This window comes from Vipera ursinii, assembly GCF_947247035.1.
Source record: "Vipera ursinii genome assembly, chromosome: 3".
Lineage (NCBI taxonomy): Eukaryota > Metazoa > Chordata > Lepidosauria > Squamata > Viperidae > Vipera > Vipera ursinii.
Genome location: NC_139516.1, coordinates 19,620,900 through 19,637,844, shown reverse-complemented (window position 1 = coordinate 19,637,844; position 16,945 = coordinate 19,620,900). Strand labels below are relative to the sequence as shown.

At 42.8% G+C, this 16,945-nt stretch overlaps 1 protein-coding gene across 1 annotated transcript in view; it reads left to right on the top strand.

Moving 5' to 3' along the window:
* The first annotated feature begins 6,855 nt into the window (after positions 1-6,855).
* The window catches only part of PTPN1 (protein tyrosine phosphatase non-receptor type 1), an 82,924-nt gene continuing 72,834 nt past the window's right edge, over positions 6,856-16,945 (top strand). Inside the window, exon 1 of the mRNA XM_083357464.1 lies at positions 6,856-7,056. Coding sequence (XP_083213590.1) covers positions 6,994-7,056 — 63 coding nt within the window. The 5' untranslated portion in view covers positions 6,856-6,993. The remainder of the gene's footprint in view (positions 7,057-16,945) is intronic.

Sequence of the window (16,945 nt, the reverse complement as noted above, 5' to 3'; positions counted from 1 at the left end):
TAGATTCTGAAACCAAGAACTATGTTGAACTTAATCTTACCCAGCTGGGTTACTCTAGGATAGTATTCCTCAACCTTGGCTGCTTTAGATGAGTGGACTTCAGCTCCTAGAATTCCCAGACAGAATGTGATGCATCATATATTAGGATTCAGGGCACAGTCAGCCAGATGTTCAGACTGGGTTTCGGATTTCTGTCTACCTACTGAGTCCTTTCCAAGGATTTGGGATAGGCAGATGTGGATGTTTGATAGTGTTACAAGATGCAAGCTGTACCAAGTAAAGCTGACTTTTGCAATTGTCTGTCGGTGAATTTGTCAATGCCTATGGTGTTCAAGTGGTGCTCCACTTGTTTGAGGATTGTACTCCAGGTGCCTATTACTATTATTATTATGTCTTGCATTAGAAGAGAAGCTTTCCTGGATTGCACCATCTAATCTAATCTAATTCATCATTCTATATTCAATACCTGGTTCCTTCATTAATCAACCACTAGGTGTCCTCTGCTCATTGGATGAACTGCCTTTGAATTTGGATTTTCTGACACTAGACTCCTGACTTAAAGCCTTTCATTATTACCTGATGAGTTTGATAAATCCATTAGAATGTCTAATTAAATTGTGGAAGCTTCTGAACTCTCCTTTCTCTTTAGGTTTCTCCTTTTTGAAACCAACACTGTTATTCTGAGAGATTCAGGCACTGGGAGAATTGCTTGTTATTTCAGTCTAATTAAGAACTGTATTTATGATGTCAGAATAAAAGAACATTGTGGATCTCAATTACAGACTTGATGTTGCCAGGGAAAATAATAATAATAATAATAATAATAATAATAATAATAATAATAATAATAATAATAATAATAATAATAATAACAACAACAACAATAACAACAACAAGGAGGAGGAGGAGGAGGAGGAGGAGGAGGAGGAGGAGGAGGAGGAGGAGGAGGAGGAGGAGGAGGAGGAGTTGGAAGGGACCTTGGAAGTCATCTAGTCCAACTCTCTGCTCAGGTAGGAAACCCTATACCATTTCAGACAAATGGCTGTCCAGTGTCTTCTTAAAAACTTTCAGTGTTGGAGCATCCACCGCTTCTGGAGGCAAGTTGTTCCACTGGTTAATTGTTCTAACTGTCAGAAAGTTTTTCCTTAGTTCTAGGTTGCTTCTCTCCTTGATTAGTTTCCATCCATTGCTTCTTGTCCTGCTTTCAGGCGCTTTGGAGAATAGCTTAATTCCTTCTTCTTTGTGGCAGCCCCTGAGGTATTGGAACACTGCTATCATGTCCCCCCCACTGTCCTTCTCTCCATTAAACTAGACATACCCAATTCCAGCAACTGTTCCTTATATGTTTTAGCCTCCAGACCTCTAATCATCTTTGTTGCTCTTCTCTGTACTCTTTCTAGAGTCTCAACATCTTTTTTACATCATGCTGACCAAAACTGGATGCAGTATTTCAAGTGTGGCCTTACCAAGGCACGGTAAAGTGATATCAATATTTCACGTGGTCTTGATTCTATCCCTTTGTTAATGCAGCCTAACACTCTGTTGGCTTTTTTGGCAGCTACAGCACACTGCTGGCTCATATCTATAATTGATTGTCCACTAGGACTCCAAGATCCCTCTCACAGCTGCTACTATTGAACAAGGTACCACCTATACTATATCTGTACATTTGGTTTTTCTTGCCAAAATGTAGAACTTTACTTTTTTTCACCATTGAATTTCATTTTGTTAGATAGCGCCCAGTGTTCCAGTTTGTTCAGATCCTCCTGTATCTTAAGCTTATCTTGTGGAGTGTTGGCTATTCCTGCCAGCTTGGTGTCATCTACAAATCTGGTGAGTTCCCCATCTATTCCCTCATCCAAATCATTGATGAAGATGTTGAAGAGCACTGGGCCCAGAACAGAACCCTGGGGCACCCCACTATATACTTCCCTCCATGTAAATGCAGTTCCATTGAGGACCACACACTGAGTACAACCAATCAGCCAGCTACATATCCAGCTACATTTTTCTATCTTATCAAGTAGTAGGTTGTGATCTACTTTATCAAATGCCTTAATGAAGTCCAAGTAAATTATATCCACAGTATTCCTCTGGTCCACTAATTTTGTCACTTGGTCAAAGAATGCAATAAGATTTGTCTGGCATGATCTGTTTTTGACAAACCCACGTTGGCTTTTAGTAATGACTTTCTTTGCCTCTAGGTGTTAGCTGATTTATTGTCTGATTATCTTTTCCAGAATCTTTCCACATATTCAGGTCAGGCTGATAGGTCTGTAGTTTCCTGGATCTATTTTTTCCCCTTTTTTGTAGATGGGAACTACATCAGCTCTTTTCCAGTCCTCTGGTAGTTCCCCAGTGCTCCAGGATCTTTGAAAAATATAGTTCAGTGGTTCTGAGCTCACATCCGCCAGTTCCTCGAGAACCTTGGGGTTCAATCCATCTGGTCCTGGTGATTTGAACTCATCTACAGTAGGCTGGATAGGTGCTCACTTACCATTTTCTTGCCTATCTTGTGTTTCTAATTTATTTTTTATGGTACTATTTTTGATAGGTTGGACTGTTTTTTTCCCCCTTTGTGTAAAGACAGATGCAAAAAATGAGTTCTGCTTTCTCCCTGTTGCTTGTCACCTTCTTGCCACTTTTCCCCACTAATGGACCAATCATTTCCTTCACTTTTTTCTTGTTTTTTACATGTTGAAAGAAGCTTTGTTTTTTGTTATTTTTGACTTTGGTCATAAGCCTTAGTTCATTTTGAGCCTTAGCTTTCCTCACTTCATCTTTGCAGGCTCAGACTATTTGCTGATATTCTGCTTTAGTTATGTGCCCCTCTTTCCACTTTTTATACTTGTCCTTTTTATCTTTCAATTTATCAGAGAGTTCTTTATGCAGCCATGCTGGTTTCTTTTGAGAGCTGTTATTTTTCTCCTTTGTTGGTATTGTGCTAGACTGGACTTTTATTATCTCACTTTTCAAAATTTCCCAAGCTTCTTGAGTTGTTTTCCCCTTGAGGATTCTCATCCATGGAATCCTTCCTAAGCTCTCTCAAGTTTATTGAAATTAGCTCTCTTAAAATCCAAGACTCTAGTTTGACTGTGTTCTATTGCTTGTGCTTCCATGTTGAATTCCAATATTGCATGATCACTTCCCCCCAAGGTTCCTGTGGCTTCAACACCTTCTATTATTTCATCTCTGTTAGTGAGGATTAGATCCAATATGGCTAATCCCCTAGTTCCCTTCTCTACTTTTTGGGAGTCAAAGTTGTCTGCTAGGTTTGTCAGGAATCTGTTTGTTCTTCCACTTGGTGCAGTTTGTCTCCCAGTTGATGTCAGGGTAATTAAAGTCCCCCATTACTAGTGTGATGTGCTTCCTACATACCTTAGTTAGCTGATTAGCGAAAAGTTCATCTATTTCCTGTTTGGTTGGGCGGCCTACAGTATACACCTATGGCAATGTCATTTTTTCCCCCTTTTATATTGACCCAAATGCATTCAAGACAGTTTTCATCATTGTTGTGCTCTATTTCTGTAGAGATGTAGTTATTTCTTATATAGAGAGCAACTGCACCTCCTCTTTTATTTGGTCTGTTTCTTTAAAATAATTTAAATCCTTCTAGCTGTGTGTTCCATTTGTGGGTTTCATCCTACCATGTTTCCGTAATGGCAACAATATCATATCTGCCCTCATTTACCTGAATTTCTAGTTCACCCTATTTACTGTTCATACTCTGTGCATTGATGTATAGACATTTGAGTCCTTTATGACTGACCCTGTGTTTACTTTCTACATAACCTGTGTGGTGCCTGAGTTCCCCTATTTTCTTACCACCTGTGGCACTGGCTATTAAAAGCTTGATTTTGCTTGACAGCAAGGTTGATATTCTTGTCCACCATTTGCTGCAATCATGATTTGAAAGTGGGTCAGCTTCTTCAAATCTAGGAGGTACAACCCCAATGAAATGTGGTTGCTTTGTTGAAGAGGATCCTGCTAAGAATAACTTCAGAGAACATTTCATGGGTTTGGAAATACAAAAAAATAAATTAAAATGAATGGTTTTTTAAAAAAACTTATTTCTAAATGTACTATATATTTTGTGTGCAGCTATAAAAGCTGAGTTCTAATCCCACCTTAGGCACAAAGTTAACTCAACTGACCTTTGGCCAGTCACCTTGTCACAGTCCTCGGAAAGAGACAATGACAAACCACTTCTGAAAAACCTTGGCAGAGACTTATCCAGGCAGTCTCTAACAATCAGACATGATTGACATGTATTTTATTATTTATTTATTTATTTATTTATTTTATTTATTTAATTTATATACCGCCCTTCTCTCAAGAGACTCAGGGCGGTTAACAGGGCAATACGTAAAAGACAGATGTATATTCTGTGCAGATACTGTGCAGAACCCTCAAACTCCCAGGCCTCAGTGAAGGTCTGCAGTGAGGAAAACACATATTACCCGTGTGTGTGTGTGTGTGTGTGTGTGTGTAGGGATCTTTTGAATGATTTGTATTCAAGCACAATATGCAAGATGGTGGGTGCATGCTTTGTATTTCATCACGATGCTATGTCCACCATTTTGCAGATTTTGATGCACACACACATGCATACACAGCCTGGGTGTACCCCTGAAATCCTCCATTGGATAAAAATTATAGGATGGGGCTTTAGAAGGGGGAAAGCAGCGGGCCTCTTCTAATGTCTTGTTAAGCCAGGTGGTTTGTTCTGATTAAACTCATGGGCTGGTGGGATTTCTTTTTGTGCCTGGCAAGGTTCAGAAATGTGCTTCCATAATTTGTGTTTTACCTATTATGTAGCAAGTTATGCTTCTTTGCTTGCCTTCAGTAGGCTTCACCAACTCTTTTCCAAATGTGTTGGATTAAAATTTGTGAAATTCCATGCTGGTATATCTGAAGCAGGTTAGATTGTTTTATGCAATTACAGTTACAGTTAGAGTAACATATAAAGTGTTTTGAACAGCTGAATATACTATATTTATATGAATATTATAATAAACTTGACTTTGATATTTTGACTATTAAGATACTTTCTTCTCTTGCTTCAGATGCTTTCCAATCTTGCTTCAGCAGATGGCAGCACCTGGTTGAATTTGTCTGGGCTGAGAAGATAAGCAGTGTCAGACCTGGATAACCCTTGGATGATAGATTACTGGCAGTCCCAGGGCTATAAACTAGATTTGGAAGTTGAAAAACTTCTTAAAATAAAGCAATAGCCAGTTTCTTCTGCACCATTGCACAGACAATTGCATGGGCATGTCCATGAAATCATTACGAATTATACTCAACTCAACTTAGAGACTTCCCTTTTATATTTGATACTTTATTAATTAAAATATTAGTTTACAGAAAGAAATCTATATATTGGATATTCTATTTCCTCCAGGGCCCTTTGAAGCAGCTGATTGACTACTTTTTCAACAACCTTCCCTTAAAGGGGAGAGTTGGAGACTGGATGAAAGTTGTCTTGATCTTGGATCCGGTATTTCTTGAGGAGGGGTTGGATCATGGTCTCCTTTAAAGCAGAATCACCCTACTTTTGAAGGAAAAAATTACCAGCATAAAGATTCAAATGATGATTATAAAGTAGTTGGTTTGTAAGGATCTTGCAAACAATGCCAAGTTTACCAGATGCCAGCATGGATTTGTCAGATTAACCTTATCTCATAGGTAACTTCCTCACTATATTGGGAACATAAATTGTACGTAACTATCTTAATTTCAGAAAACACTTGCTAAAGTACCCCATGACAGTCTGATCTGCAAGCTAATTAAGTATAGACTGGATGATATGAGAACTACAGTAATCAGATATATAGCAGGTTTGAAAATCACATTCAAAGTGCTCATAAATAAATACTCATAAAACTGGAAGAAGATATTGAGTGGGATGCTACGAAGTTAGTTTCATTGAAAGGGAAAAAAGGGATTAAATTATAGAATTTTGGAAACTGGATATGTGTACTTTAGCACCCCACATATCAATAACTTTTGTTACAGTGGAGATTTTTTAATCCTCTTGCTAACTACTATTTGAAACTATGGAGAGTTGTTACATAGGAAGAGTATGTGTATATTTTAGCTCACACAGACAGACAGATCATCACACTATTTTTCTTTTTGTGAAACCAATATTGTGCAGAGTCCAGAAATTAAGTAAGAAAAAGTAATAGTAAGGTAATCAATCATCATCTGTCACAGCCACAAGATCTCATTTTCAGCTGCAAGCAGCCCCAGTTGGCTGTGATCTGAAACCTCAAATTAGATGGCGGCAAAGAAATCTTGAAACTCTTTGGGGCCATCTGGGGGCCGCCGCGATTTCTGCCGCCCAGCTCTAGTAAAGCTGAGACTGGGGGTGGGTGGGTGATCGGAGTAGCAGTCCCACGCAATTAGACTTTTGCAAACCTTAGCTGGAGCGATCGATGCTGAGAGATGTCAATCAGCTACAGTAGTAACGCGTCTCTGCATTCGAGACCGGGTCCGCCTCAGGTCCCCAAAGAGAGGCACGTGTGTTGCGGGCTTTGTGCGTGTACGTGTGTGTAAGAGTGCTCCAGTGGCACCACACATACCCAGAGGCACTCCGATTGGCACTCTGCCCTAGCTGAGCCCGGAGCTAAGCATCACAGCGGATCATCCTCATCCTTTACGAAGTCCCGCTCCAGTGCCCTGCTCCCACTCCGGAGCAAGCCGCCTGCCGTTCGAGAGCTTCCCGTAGTCTGCCTCTGCTCCGGGAGGACCGGGCCGGAAGGCTAGAGGTTGCTTGCGTAGTTTCCGTGTGGGCTGGAAGGGAGAGAGAAGGAAGGGGAGGCGCTATCTGAAGCGGCCAGGCAGCAAGAGCCGCGGAGGCGGCGGCGGCGGCAGCAGCGGCTCCCCGGGCAGGGCTGGAATTCGCCCTGGCGTCCGAACAGCAGCGGTAGCAGCAACGGCGGCGGCGGCGGCGGGCGGGGGCCAGCCAGACTTGGGTCCCCCTGCAACATGGAGATCGAGAAGGAGTTCCAGCGGCTCGATCAGGCGGACAGCTGGGCCGCCATCTACCAGGTGAGCGAGGTGGGAGAAATGCACCGGGACCTGCCCGGCCGGGAGCGAACCGGCTGCTTCTTTGTCCGCTGGTCCAGCAGCCGCTTTTCCCTCCCCGCCTCCTCCCCAGAGACGCGCACTCGGTCCTCGGAGAAAGCTCTCCCCTTTACCTCCCTCTCGCTCTCGCTCTCGTTAAGCGCCTCGCCGTCGGCTCTCAACTCCGATCCGGGCTTTCCTTTCCCCGCGCGCCTTGGCACGGCTCCCTCCGGCATCCAGTGCTGGACGAGTGTCCATTTCTTGCCCTCCCCCTCCCCCCTTCCTTTGAAACGATCCCGTTCCCGGCATATAAAGCTTGTCGGGGAGAGGGTGACTTGCCCTGTGCGCGCCCTGGAGTTGGGGTGTGTGTGTGTGTGTGTTTGTACTTTACCCTTACCCCCTTCCCCAAGACGAGAGGGAGACGGAATATTTAATCGTGTTCAAAGGAAGTAAAGAAAACCCTGTTCGTTTCTTGATGCGGACGGAAGCTCTGCTAGAAGAAAGGAAGGGGCAGATCTGTAGGCCATCCCTGATGGAAATGAAAGAGGCTCTCTCTTTGATCTTTGTCTACCCGTCGATCCGTTCGCTGTCCCTCTATTCCCCAGGTTTTCCAGAGTGTGCCCCCCCCATTATGAGGCTTCTGGAGAGAGGGGAATCAGCTGACTCTTGAAGATAGGCTTGCTTGCCATCTGCCTCTGGCAATTCCTCCATTAGGGCATCTCTAATGAAGAGCCTTTTGCGCAGTGCCCTGGAGCATTTATATGAAAGGTCCGTGTCCTTGTCACTGTTTGTCCTGCAAGCCAGTAAGGCTAATTATTCCTCTCCCCCCCCCCCCCCCGATTTTTTATTTTTATTTTTGATGGGGAAGCAAAAACCTAATCCCCTTGTAGTCTTCTGTTCCCCAGAGTTAGGACTTATAGCCTCTCTCTCATTTGTTGCCTACCAAGGAAGATAGCTGCTTACAAATTGTGATCTCTTATTGACTCTCACCATTCCCCTCCTTCCCCCCATACACGTGTTGCCTGGACAGTATGGAAATGATGTCTAAATGTGTGTGGGGAGGGGTGTTTTCCAACGGGCTTTCGTGAAAATGTGAAAGTAGTTTTTCTTTGTTTCTGATAGTCTTTGCAATTTGACCTTAATTACGAAATATTGAGTTTTGTTCCATACATAGCAATGATGTGATTGAAGCTTGGATAAGGTATAATTCTGCTTGGTTTTGGACTGCATTTGACAAGTTGTGTGGGATAGAAGAAAGGCACATTGAGTAGATCTTTGGACTAAGAGTGGAACACTTGTGCCCCATAGTATGGTTCCAGATTAGAAAGGGTCAATGCAATGCTGTCAAGCTAGCAACTTATTGGGCACCACCCACTTTTGTTGAGATAAGTGGCTATATAAATTTGATAAATAAATAGAAATAAATAATTTAAAATGGACATGGGCATCTAATGAACATATTGTTTCTTGGGCTAAAAGTCTTAAATTATTTTATGTTGAGCTTAGATGGCACTTACTATTATGGTTTGTTGCAGTCAGCCCCACGTTCAGACTGGATTTGGCATTTTTACCCAAGTATCTAGTCATTCCCAAGGGTGTCAGATGTTATTATTTTATGATCTTTGTATGTATGTAACTATTAAGGGCCAATGTTTGACTGCTTGGGGATTTTGGTGAGTCAATAATAAATCTCTACAGAAGGGATGTTCTCCCCAGCTCTATCAAAGGGACCTCCTTTTAGCATGGAGGTTTATACGATCTGTTTTAATGGCTATTGATGGTATTTTAGTTCATATGCTGCCAGGCTAAATCAATATGTGAAATTAGTCTGAGACAATATTTTCCCTGTAGAGGAAATGAATGAATTTATCTCTTGCCATGGGATTTTGGAGACTGGAAAAATTGCCTGAGCATTTTTTTTCCTTGTGATCATGTTAGGAAATATTGAAAAAGATCTCCTGTAAGGCTTGGTGAAATAATAATGCATACATCATCAAGTTACAAATTAAGCATGCCATCCTAGGCATTTGCAAAACTGCTGATTTCAGTAGAGTTTGATTGATAGCTTTCAGAGCAGGGTATATCCACTAAACAAAAAGACCTCAAATTGTGTGGGGGGCTTTTTTTGGGGTGGGGGAGGAATGCTTTTCAGTATGCTAAGCATTATTGATAGTTGAAATAACAGGATATTTGCTAATCTGGTCTTGAAATGTCAATGACTAAGATAGCCTAGCAATTGTTTCTTAATTTTATTCTCTTAATGTAGCTGTACTGAATTTGGCTGCAAATGTGTACAGTATCAGCAAAACATAAGAAATTAGGTCAAGGTGGCTGCTCTGTTCCTGGAATTTTTACACTATGTGCTTTGCATACTATCACTCCTTAATGTGCTAGCAAGCTGCAGTACTCTTTATTTTTTTAACTAAGATATCTTTACTAACAGTAACAGTACTAACAGTAAAAGATATCTTGGAAGGCTGAAATTCTTGCAAATCCTTGAAAAGCTTGTATATTCTAGCATGAATATTTTGAATTTGGGTGAGGAATAAACATTAGGTCTTTTCTAATATTTGAGGAATATGATTGAATATTTTCTCTGTGAGTCCCACCTGGGCCAGGTTCGTTGTGGCCTCCAAGCATTTCAAGAACTACAGTCTCTTTTATTCCCTCTGATTCCATCAACTACTAGGGTATCTCGCAGGGAGTATTTGGATAGAAACATCAGCAATCCTATTTAGTTTCTCCTTTCCCATCTACTGAGCTGTAAGCCTTCTTCATTTCCTGATATTTAATTATAAGGCTATGTCACTTAGAGATGTCCCTGTTCTCCTATTATGATTACTCTTTCCTTTATTAATCTGTTTACATAAACTGCTTCCCCCCCAAAGCCGTAGTACATCTAATCACAGTGCATGCTTCATAACAAAAAGCCTTCCTTTCCTGAGTTTAGATGAGCTCAAGGCATATCCTTTTCAATCTTCATGCTGCTTTGCCTTAAAAGAAGTCCACATAAAAGCAGTGAGCTGTTTTTCTTGTTGGACTTCTGCAATACCTGCAGGGCTCTGCCTCCTGCTTCTCCAAGTGGCAAATTAGCTTGGATGTGGCAGGTAGCTACCAATTTAGATTTTCAATGGGAGCAGATGAATTCATGAGGGGTCAGAGTGCTAAGGACTACCAACTGGGATTGCTTTCTCCAATCTGGATAGTGTATTTTAAGAAACTTACTGCTAGGGAGCAAAAAGGGAAGAGCAGGTTTGTAATTTCTGGTTTAACAAAAGACAAAACAAGTCTTCAGCCTCAAAATAATTTTATATGATCAGTGAGCTCTTTTGGCAATGTGAAGACCCAGTTCTTTGGAGAAGGCTGAGTTGCTGTGAAAGGTAGAAAGAAAGAGAAGTGGATGGCCAATAGCATGGTAAATAATTACAGGGAATCCTCAATTTACGACTATAATTGGGACCAACATCTCCGTTGCTAAACATGGTGGTTGCTAATAGTCACACCTGATTTTATGACCTTTTTTGCCATTGTTGTTAAGCGAATCACTCTAGTAGTTAAATGAAGGGGGGCACTGCAACTGTCATAAATACATGCCAGTTGCTGAGCATTTGATTTTGATCACATGACTGAATGGAAGCACTCCATTTTGATCACATGACTATGAAGGTTACAACAGTTGTAAATGTGAAGACTGGTTGTAAGTCACCTTTTTCAGTGCCATTATAACTTCAAACAGTCACTAAATGAAATGGTGATGAGTACATAGGTTAGGATGACTCACACCCTGGACGGTATCTCTTTACTCTCCTACCATCCGGTAGGAGATATAGGAATATAGCCAGCCGTACCAACAGGCTGAAAAATAGCTTTTATCCGTGGGCTGTTAGGCTTTTAAACGGGACATAATCTTATGCAGGATTGACTTGGGAGGCCGGTGTGTGGTGTAGTTGGTTCACATGGTGTGGTGGGATGGAGGGTTTGTTGTCACTGTGTGTTGGGGGGAGAGAGCACAGGGGGAGGCTCAGCTAATCTCAATGTACACATGTTGTACTTTGACAATAAAGGTTTATTATTATATTATTATTATTATAGAAGAGATTAGTTATAGATCATTTTAGAGAAAATCTATGTGACTAATAGGAGTCAAAAATGCCTTGATGTCACATTATAGATCTAGTTTTGAGTAACTTTTTGAGCTCTTGCTGGTAGAACAAAATAGTAATAAGCCATTTTTCTAGTATATCTTGTGTGAGAAACAACATTTATTTATGTTATTTATTTCTCTACAGCAGGGGTGTCAAACTCAATTTCATTGAGGGCCACATCAGCATTGTGGTTGCCCTTGGGGGGCCGGGTGAGTGTGGCTTGGATGGGTGTGGCCTACTGGGTGGGTGTGGCTAGGATGGGTATGGCCTACTGGGTTGCCATGGCCAGCTCGACATCACTTGCTTCAGGGGTTCCTAGGTAGGACTGGGGCAGATCTGAGGGTCTCTGGCAGAGGAGGATGGGACCGGGGCGAACGCCGGGACATGGTCCCTCCCACCCTCCCTCCCTTCCATCCTCTGTTCTTTCCTTCCTCCCTCCCTCCCACCCTCCATTCCTTACTTCCTCTGTTCCTTCCTTCCTCTCTTCCTTCCTCTGTTCCTTCCTTCTTCCCTCCACTCTCCATTCCTTCCTCACTGTTCTTTCCTTCCTTCCTCCCTCCCTTTTTCCCTCCCACCTTCCATTCCTTCCTTCCTCCCTCCCTTCCTTCCTTCGCCTTCTCATCTCTTTTCTTCCCCCGCATTCAGGAAGGCGTGATGGGAGGGGGAGGGATTGCCAGCACTAATATGCTGCTGCTGGCCATTCCTATACTATGTGGGTGGGTGGGGGCGGTCCTATTGAAAGGGATGCCTCATGGCTGCAAGGCTGGAGGTGCTGGTGGGGGGGTGAGGGGTGCTAATCTACAACCTGCTTGTGTCCATCAAAGCCAGAACACACTCAGCCTAAGATCCACTGGAACCAGCAAGGAGCTGCCCCACCACCTCTGTCCTGCCCCCCGGGTGTGCGCAGAGGAGATGGCCAGTGCCGGCATCCTGGCTGAAGTCAGCCTGCAGGGCAAGACAGCCAGCAGGGATGCCGGACTCTACTTGTGTGCACACCCAGGGGCTGGGGTGGGGCTGCCCCGTGGATTTAAGGCTGAGTGTATTCTGGGCTGAGGTGCAGCAGGCCAGTCCTTCGCTCTTTTCAGAGCAGGTCCCCGGGCCGGATGGAACCACATGTCAGGCTGCATCCGGCCTGTGGGCCTTGTGTTTGACATGTCTGCTCTACAGTATTGATCAATTTAGCCTCTGAATGATGTGCAATAAAGCAAAAATAAAATAAAAAGAAGTTAAGGTATTAAATTAATTGAAGATAATATATAATGCAATTACACAAAGAGATAGATGCCCACAACAAACTGGGATCAACAGCATGATAAAATAAAATGCTTAGTAAAATACAGGGAGGGAGGATTCAATTTACTTCTAAGGAAAGTGTGTTGCACAACATAGGATCTATTACTAAGAAAGTTTACAATCTAACCTGCCTGCTATATACTATTTGGGGTGGGGTGAGGACTCTCACCAGGCCCTCACTAGAGTTTCAGACCGAGCAGGAAGATTTTATTTTGGCAGTGCAGAATCTGATGTACCCTGGTGGCTTTTCCTGTCTTGATCATGATTAAGCCAAGTTCTGTTTGCCTTTATATGTATGAATTTTTAATCAAATTTGTTCTAGCTGTGGAGCACATTTGTAATTTCAGTCTGTCTGAATATGTGTTCGCTAATGACATTTTTCTTCTTATGCAGAGAATTATCATCTTATCATTTCCAAGGCCTGGATTTAATTAAAATAAAGGCTGAATTGCATGTCATAAAGCTTTCAGTCTTGCTATTGCAGAACACCTTCTAAAGTAGCTTTGCAAAAGTTTGCAAATGAAACCATGGGTCATACGTTTATGTGTGGGCAACAGTTGTGGGCAACTGTAAATGCATTCACAAATGTTTCAGACCTGTATTTTTACCAGTCTTCAAATATATGTTTATGAGTGTTAATTTGTTATGCACCCCTACTCCCAGAATGAAGGGAAGGCAACAGATTGGTTGTCAAAATTGAATCAGGTTCCAAGACACCCTTTTGGTAGCTCAACCTCTCCCTCTGCCCCCCAATTGGGCAGCAAATTATACAGGCAGCAAATTTCTTGCTGATTTTCAGCAGGAAGTAAATTTAAAAAGCTTAAATGGCGCTATAAAATGTAAATGCATCCCCTAATAGGAAAGCAATCCCCACTGCCTCCCCCCCTCCCCACTGATGGTGGTCTGAAATGGCTGGAAAAAATTGAATGTTGTATATTGCTGTGCTAAGCCACACTATCGCTGAGGTACAAACCTAGCCAATTACAGCTTACTCAGCAAAGCATGGTCAAACAAGCATGAGTGTATGATAATATGTGAAGAAAGCCAACATCTTTCATTATAGAAAAGGTTTTTTTGACCCAGCAATGATTCTTGTCATAGATTACTAGCTGAAGGTTTGTGAACCAGCACCAAAAACAAGCTGTAATTTTTGTAGAAATATATGGTCTACCCACTTCCTTATTTTTAGTTTAGAAATGTAGGCTTTAGTTTCTTACTAGGAAATTTCCAACTGCTCCCCATTCTTGTGCCATTGCCTCTGAAAGGGTTAAAAGACTGAGAAATCTTAAATGGTGGACCAAGCAGCTTTCTAGGAGCCACTGAATGCATTCAGATGAATTATGAAAACTTGTGAGAGGCTTCTGTATTGAATGACATAAGTTTTTTTAAAAAAAGATCTTAGTAAAAAATGAGAATCAGTGTAGTCTTAGTAGCTTAGACATTGGTCTGAGAGTGAGAAGATGGAGGATCAAAGCACACTGTATCAGATTTTGGTGGGTGATCTGAGGCCAGCCACTTTTTCAGATCATCTTCTCATAGGAATTGTTGTTTGGGGGAATAAAAGTAGGAGAGGTCACCATGAAAGTGGTTTTGAACTCTCAGAGGAAAGCCAGCTTTTTCATTTAAATTTATTTTTACTATTTTTTTATTAATCCTTTTGGAAAGTTAATTTTAGCCTCTTCAAAAAAAATTACTTGATTAAATTGGAGGGCAAAAATTAGGCTAGTAGACTTTCTCTGAAGATCATTCTCTATTTGGGAACAACCTGACAAAACATATTTATGCATAGCTTCCTTTGGAGAATTTGGAGCAGACTTATAATGAAATTGCATCAAAAAAGGTCACAGGAAATAATCAGAATGAACGGATTTTATGCCAAGAAACTCTGCTTTACTAAAGAAGCCATGTTAACCTCATGAACGAGTTTGTACATGATGCTGACCATAAAATGATTACGGTATTTTGATTTAGCTGAGTATGAGTACTGAGTATTTGTGCTTTGTGAAACTTAGTTTAGGAGGTTCCTCATTGGTAAGGTATTGGTTTGTGACTGGATATGTCTTTTATGGCATCCAGTTTTTGAGCAGACAAATATATAATGTAATGTAATTATAGGTTTGTCTTGTTCAAAAATTTGGAATTTGGAATGGGGCAAGCAATGATTTGCTATCACAATTCTAAATATATCTACCAGCTTAAAAGGTTTGTTTTTTCCTGCTCTAGGAGCTATCGTTTGAACAACAGAATCATGACACTACCATTCTTCAGAAATGTTGCTTATATTCCAGGCAATGTTATATATTCTATTTTTTTCTTTCTAATTGTATGGACTTTGGAGATTCAAGTAGTCCTCAACTTATGACTATAATGGAACTTGGAACCTTTATCATAAGTCATGACATTCATAAGTTGAGGCACCCATGTGACTGAATCCAATTGAACAACATTTTTTGCAGTGGTCGTTATGTAAACACTGCAGTTTGTGAATCAATGTATTCCTGTGAGCGCTTTTTGCTCATTGTCAGGAAAAAATGCTATGGCCCCTTTATGACCTTTGGACTTCTGCTGTAAATCATGATCATGTGACTTTAGAACCTTGCAAGCAGCCATAAAGCTGAGCTGGTTGCCAAGTGGCTGAAATGCAGTCATGTGACTCTGGGGATGTATAGAGGCATCATAATTCTGGAACCAGGTCGTAAGTACAGATAGTTCTAGACTTACGAGCACAATTGAGCCCAAAATTTCTGTTACTAAGCGAGACAGTTGTTAAGTGAATTTTGCTGCATTTTATGACTTTCCTTGCCACCGTTTTTAAATGAATCCCTGCAGATGTTAAGTTAGTAGCACGGTTGTTAAGTGAATCTGGCTTCCCAATTGACTTTGTTTCTTAGAAGTCGCAAAAGGTAATCACCTGAACCTGGGACACTGCAACAGTCATAAACATGAGTCAGTTGCAAAGTGTTTGAATTTTGATCACGTTACCGTCGGGATGTTGCAATGGGCAGAAGTGTGAAAAATGGTCATAAGTCACTTTTCTCAGTGCCGTTATAACTTCGAACAGTCACTGAATAAACTGTTGTAAGTCGAGGACTACCTGTAGCTTTTGGGGGTAGGGTTACAAACTTCCTCTTGTTAAGCAAGGAGTACCTATAGTTGATTATGAAAAAAAATGTTTCGTTATAATTTTAGCTCGTTTACCTTTTTCTAGTAAAGTATACTTGAATTTTAATAATGCAATCCAACAATTTAAGCATTATGGGTAGCAAAAAAGTATATGAAAGAGCAGAGGGTTTTTTTCTAAAAAGAATGAAATATTCTGAGTTCATATTACTTAGTGCAACAGGGGTGGCTGTGACAGTGAATTCTTGTTGGATGTACTTTGGCATTTGGGTGCCAGATGGTTTGCCACAAATTCTTCAGGGCATAAGAGTTTGGGAAGGATGCCCAGGACAAAGGCAAAGAATACAATCTGTTTCATAGCTTATACCAGGGGTCGGCAACCTAAAAAAGAAAAAGAGCCACTGGGAACCGGTTCCATCACAAATTAAAAAAAGAGGGAGCCGCGTGCGTGTGTCCATGCACGCGCATGCGCAAAAAAGGTTTTTTGCGCATGCGCGGACGCACGCGGCTGCCATTTTTTAAAAAATGAGATGGAACCGGTTCCCGGTTGCCTGATGGCGACGGCCCGTCTGCAAAGCTGCCGCTTTCGGCAGCTTTGCAGACGGGCCGCGGCAGCTTCCGCAAAGAGCGGCGCCCCTGCCCATTCCGAGACGTGCGCGCGCACCTCTCCGAACGACCGGAGGTGCGCGCGTACCTCCGCGCGAATGGGCAGCGGTGCCGCTCTTTCAGGAAGCCCGCCGCGGCCCGTCTGTGAAGCTGCCGAAAGCGGCAGCTTAGCAGACGGGCCGCGGCAGCTTCCGCAAAGAGCGGCGCCCCTGCCCATTCCGAGAGGTGCGTGCGCACCTCTCCGAACGACCGGAGTTGCGCGCGCACCTCCCCAAAGGTTTGGGGAGGTGCGCGCGCACCTCCGGTCGTTCGGAGAGGTGCGCGCGCACCTCTCGGAATGGGCAGGGGCGCCGCTCTTTGCAGAAGCTGCCGCGGCCCGTCTGCTAAGCTGCCGCTTTCGGCAGCTTCACAGACGGGCCGCGGCGGGCTTCCTGAAAGAGCGGCACCGCTGCCCATTCGCGCGGAGGTACGTGCGCACCTCCGGTCGTTCGGAGAGGTGCGCGCGCACCTCTCGGAATGGGCAGGGGCGCCGCTCTTTGCGGAAGCTGCCGCGGCCCTTCTGCTAAGCTGCCGCTTTCGGCAGCTTCACAGACGGGCCGCGGCGGGCTTCCTGAAAGAGTGGCACCGCTGCCCATTCGCGCGGAGGTACGCGCGCACCTCCGGTCGTTCGGAGAGGTGCGCGCGCACCTCTCGGAATGGGCAGGGGCGCC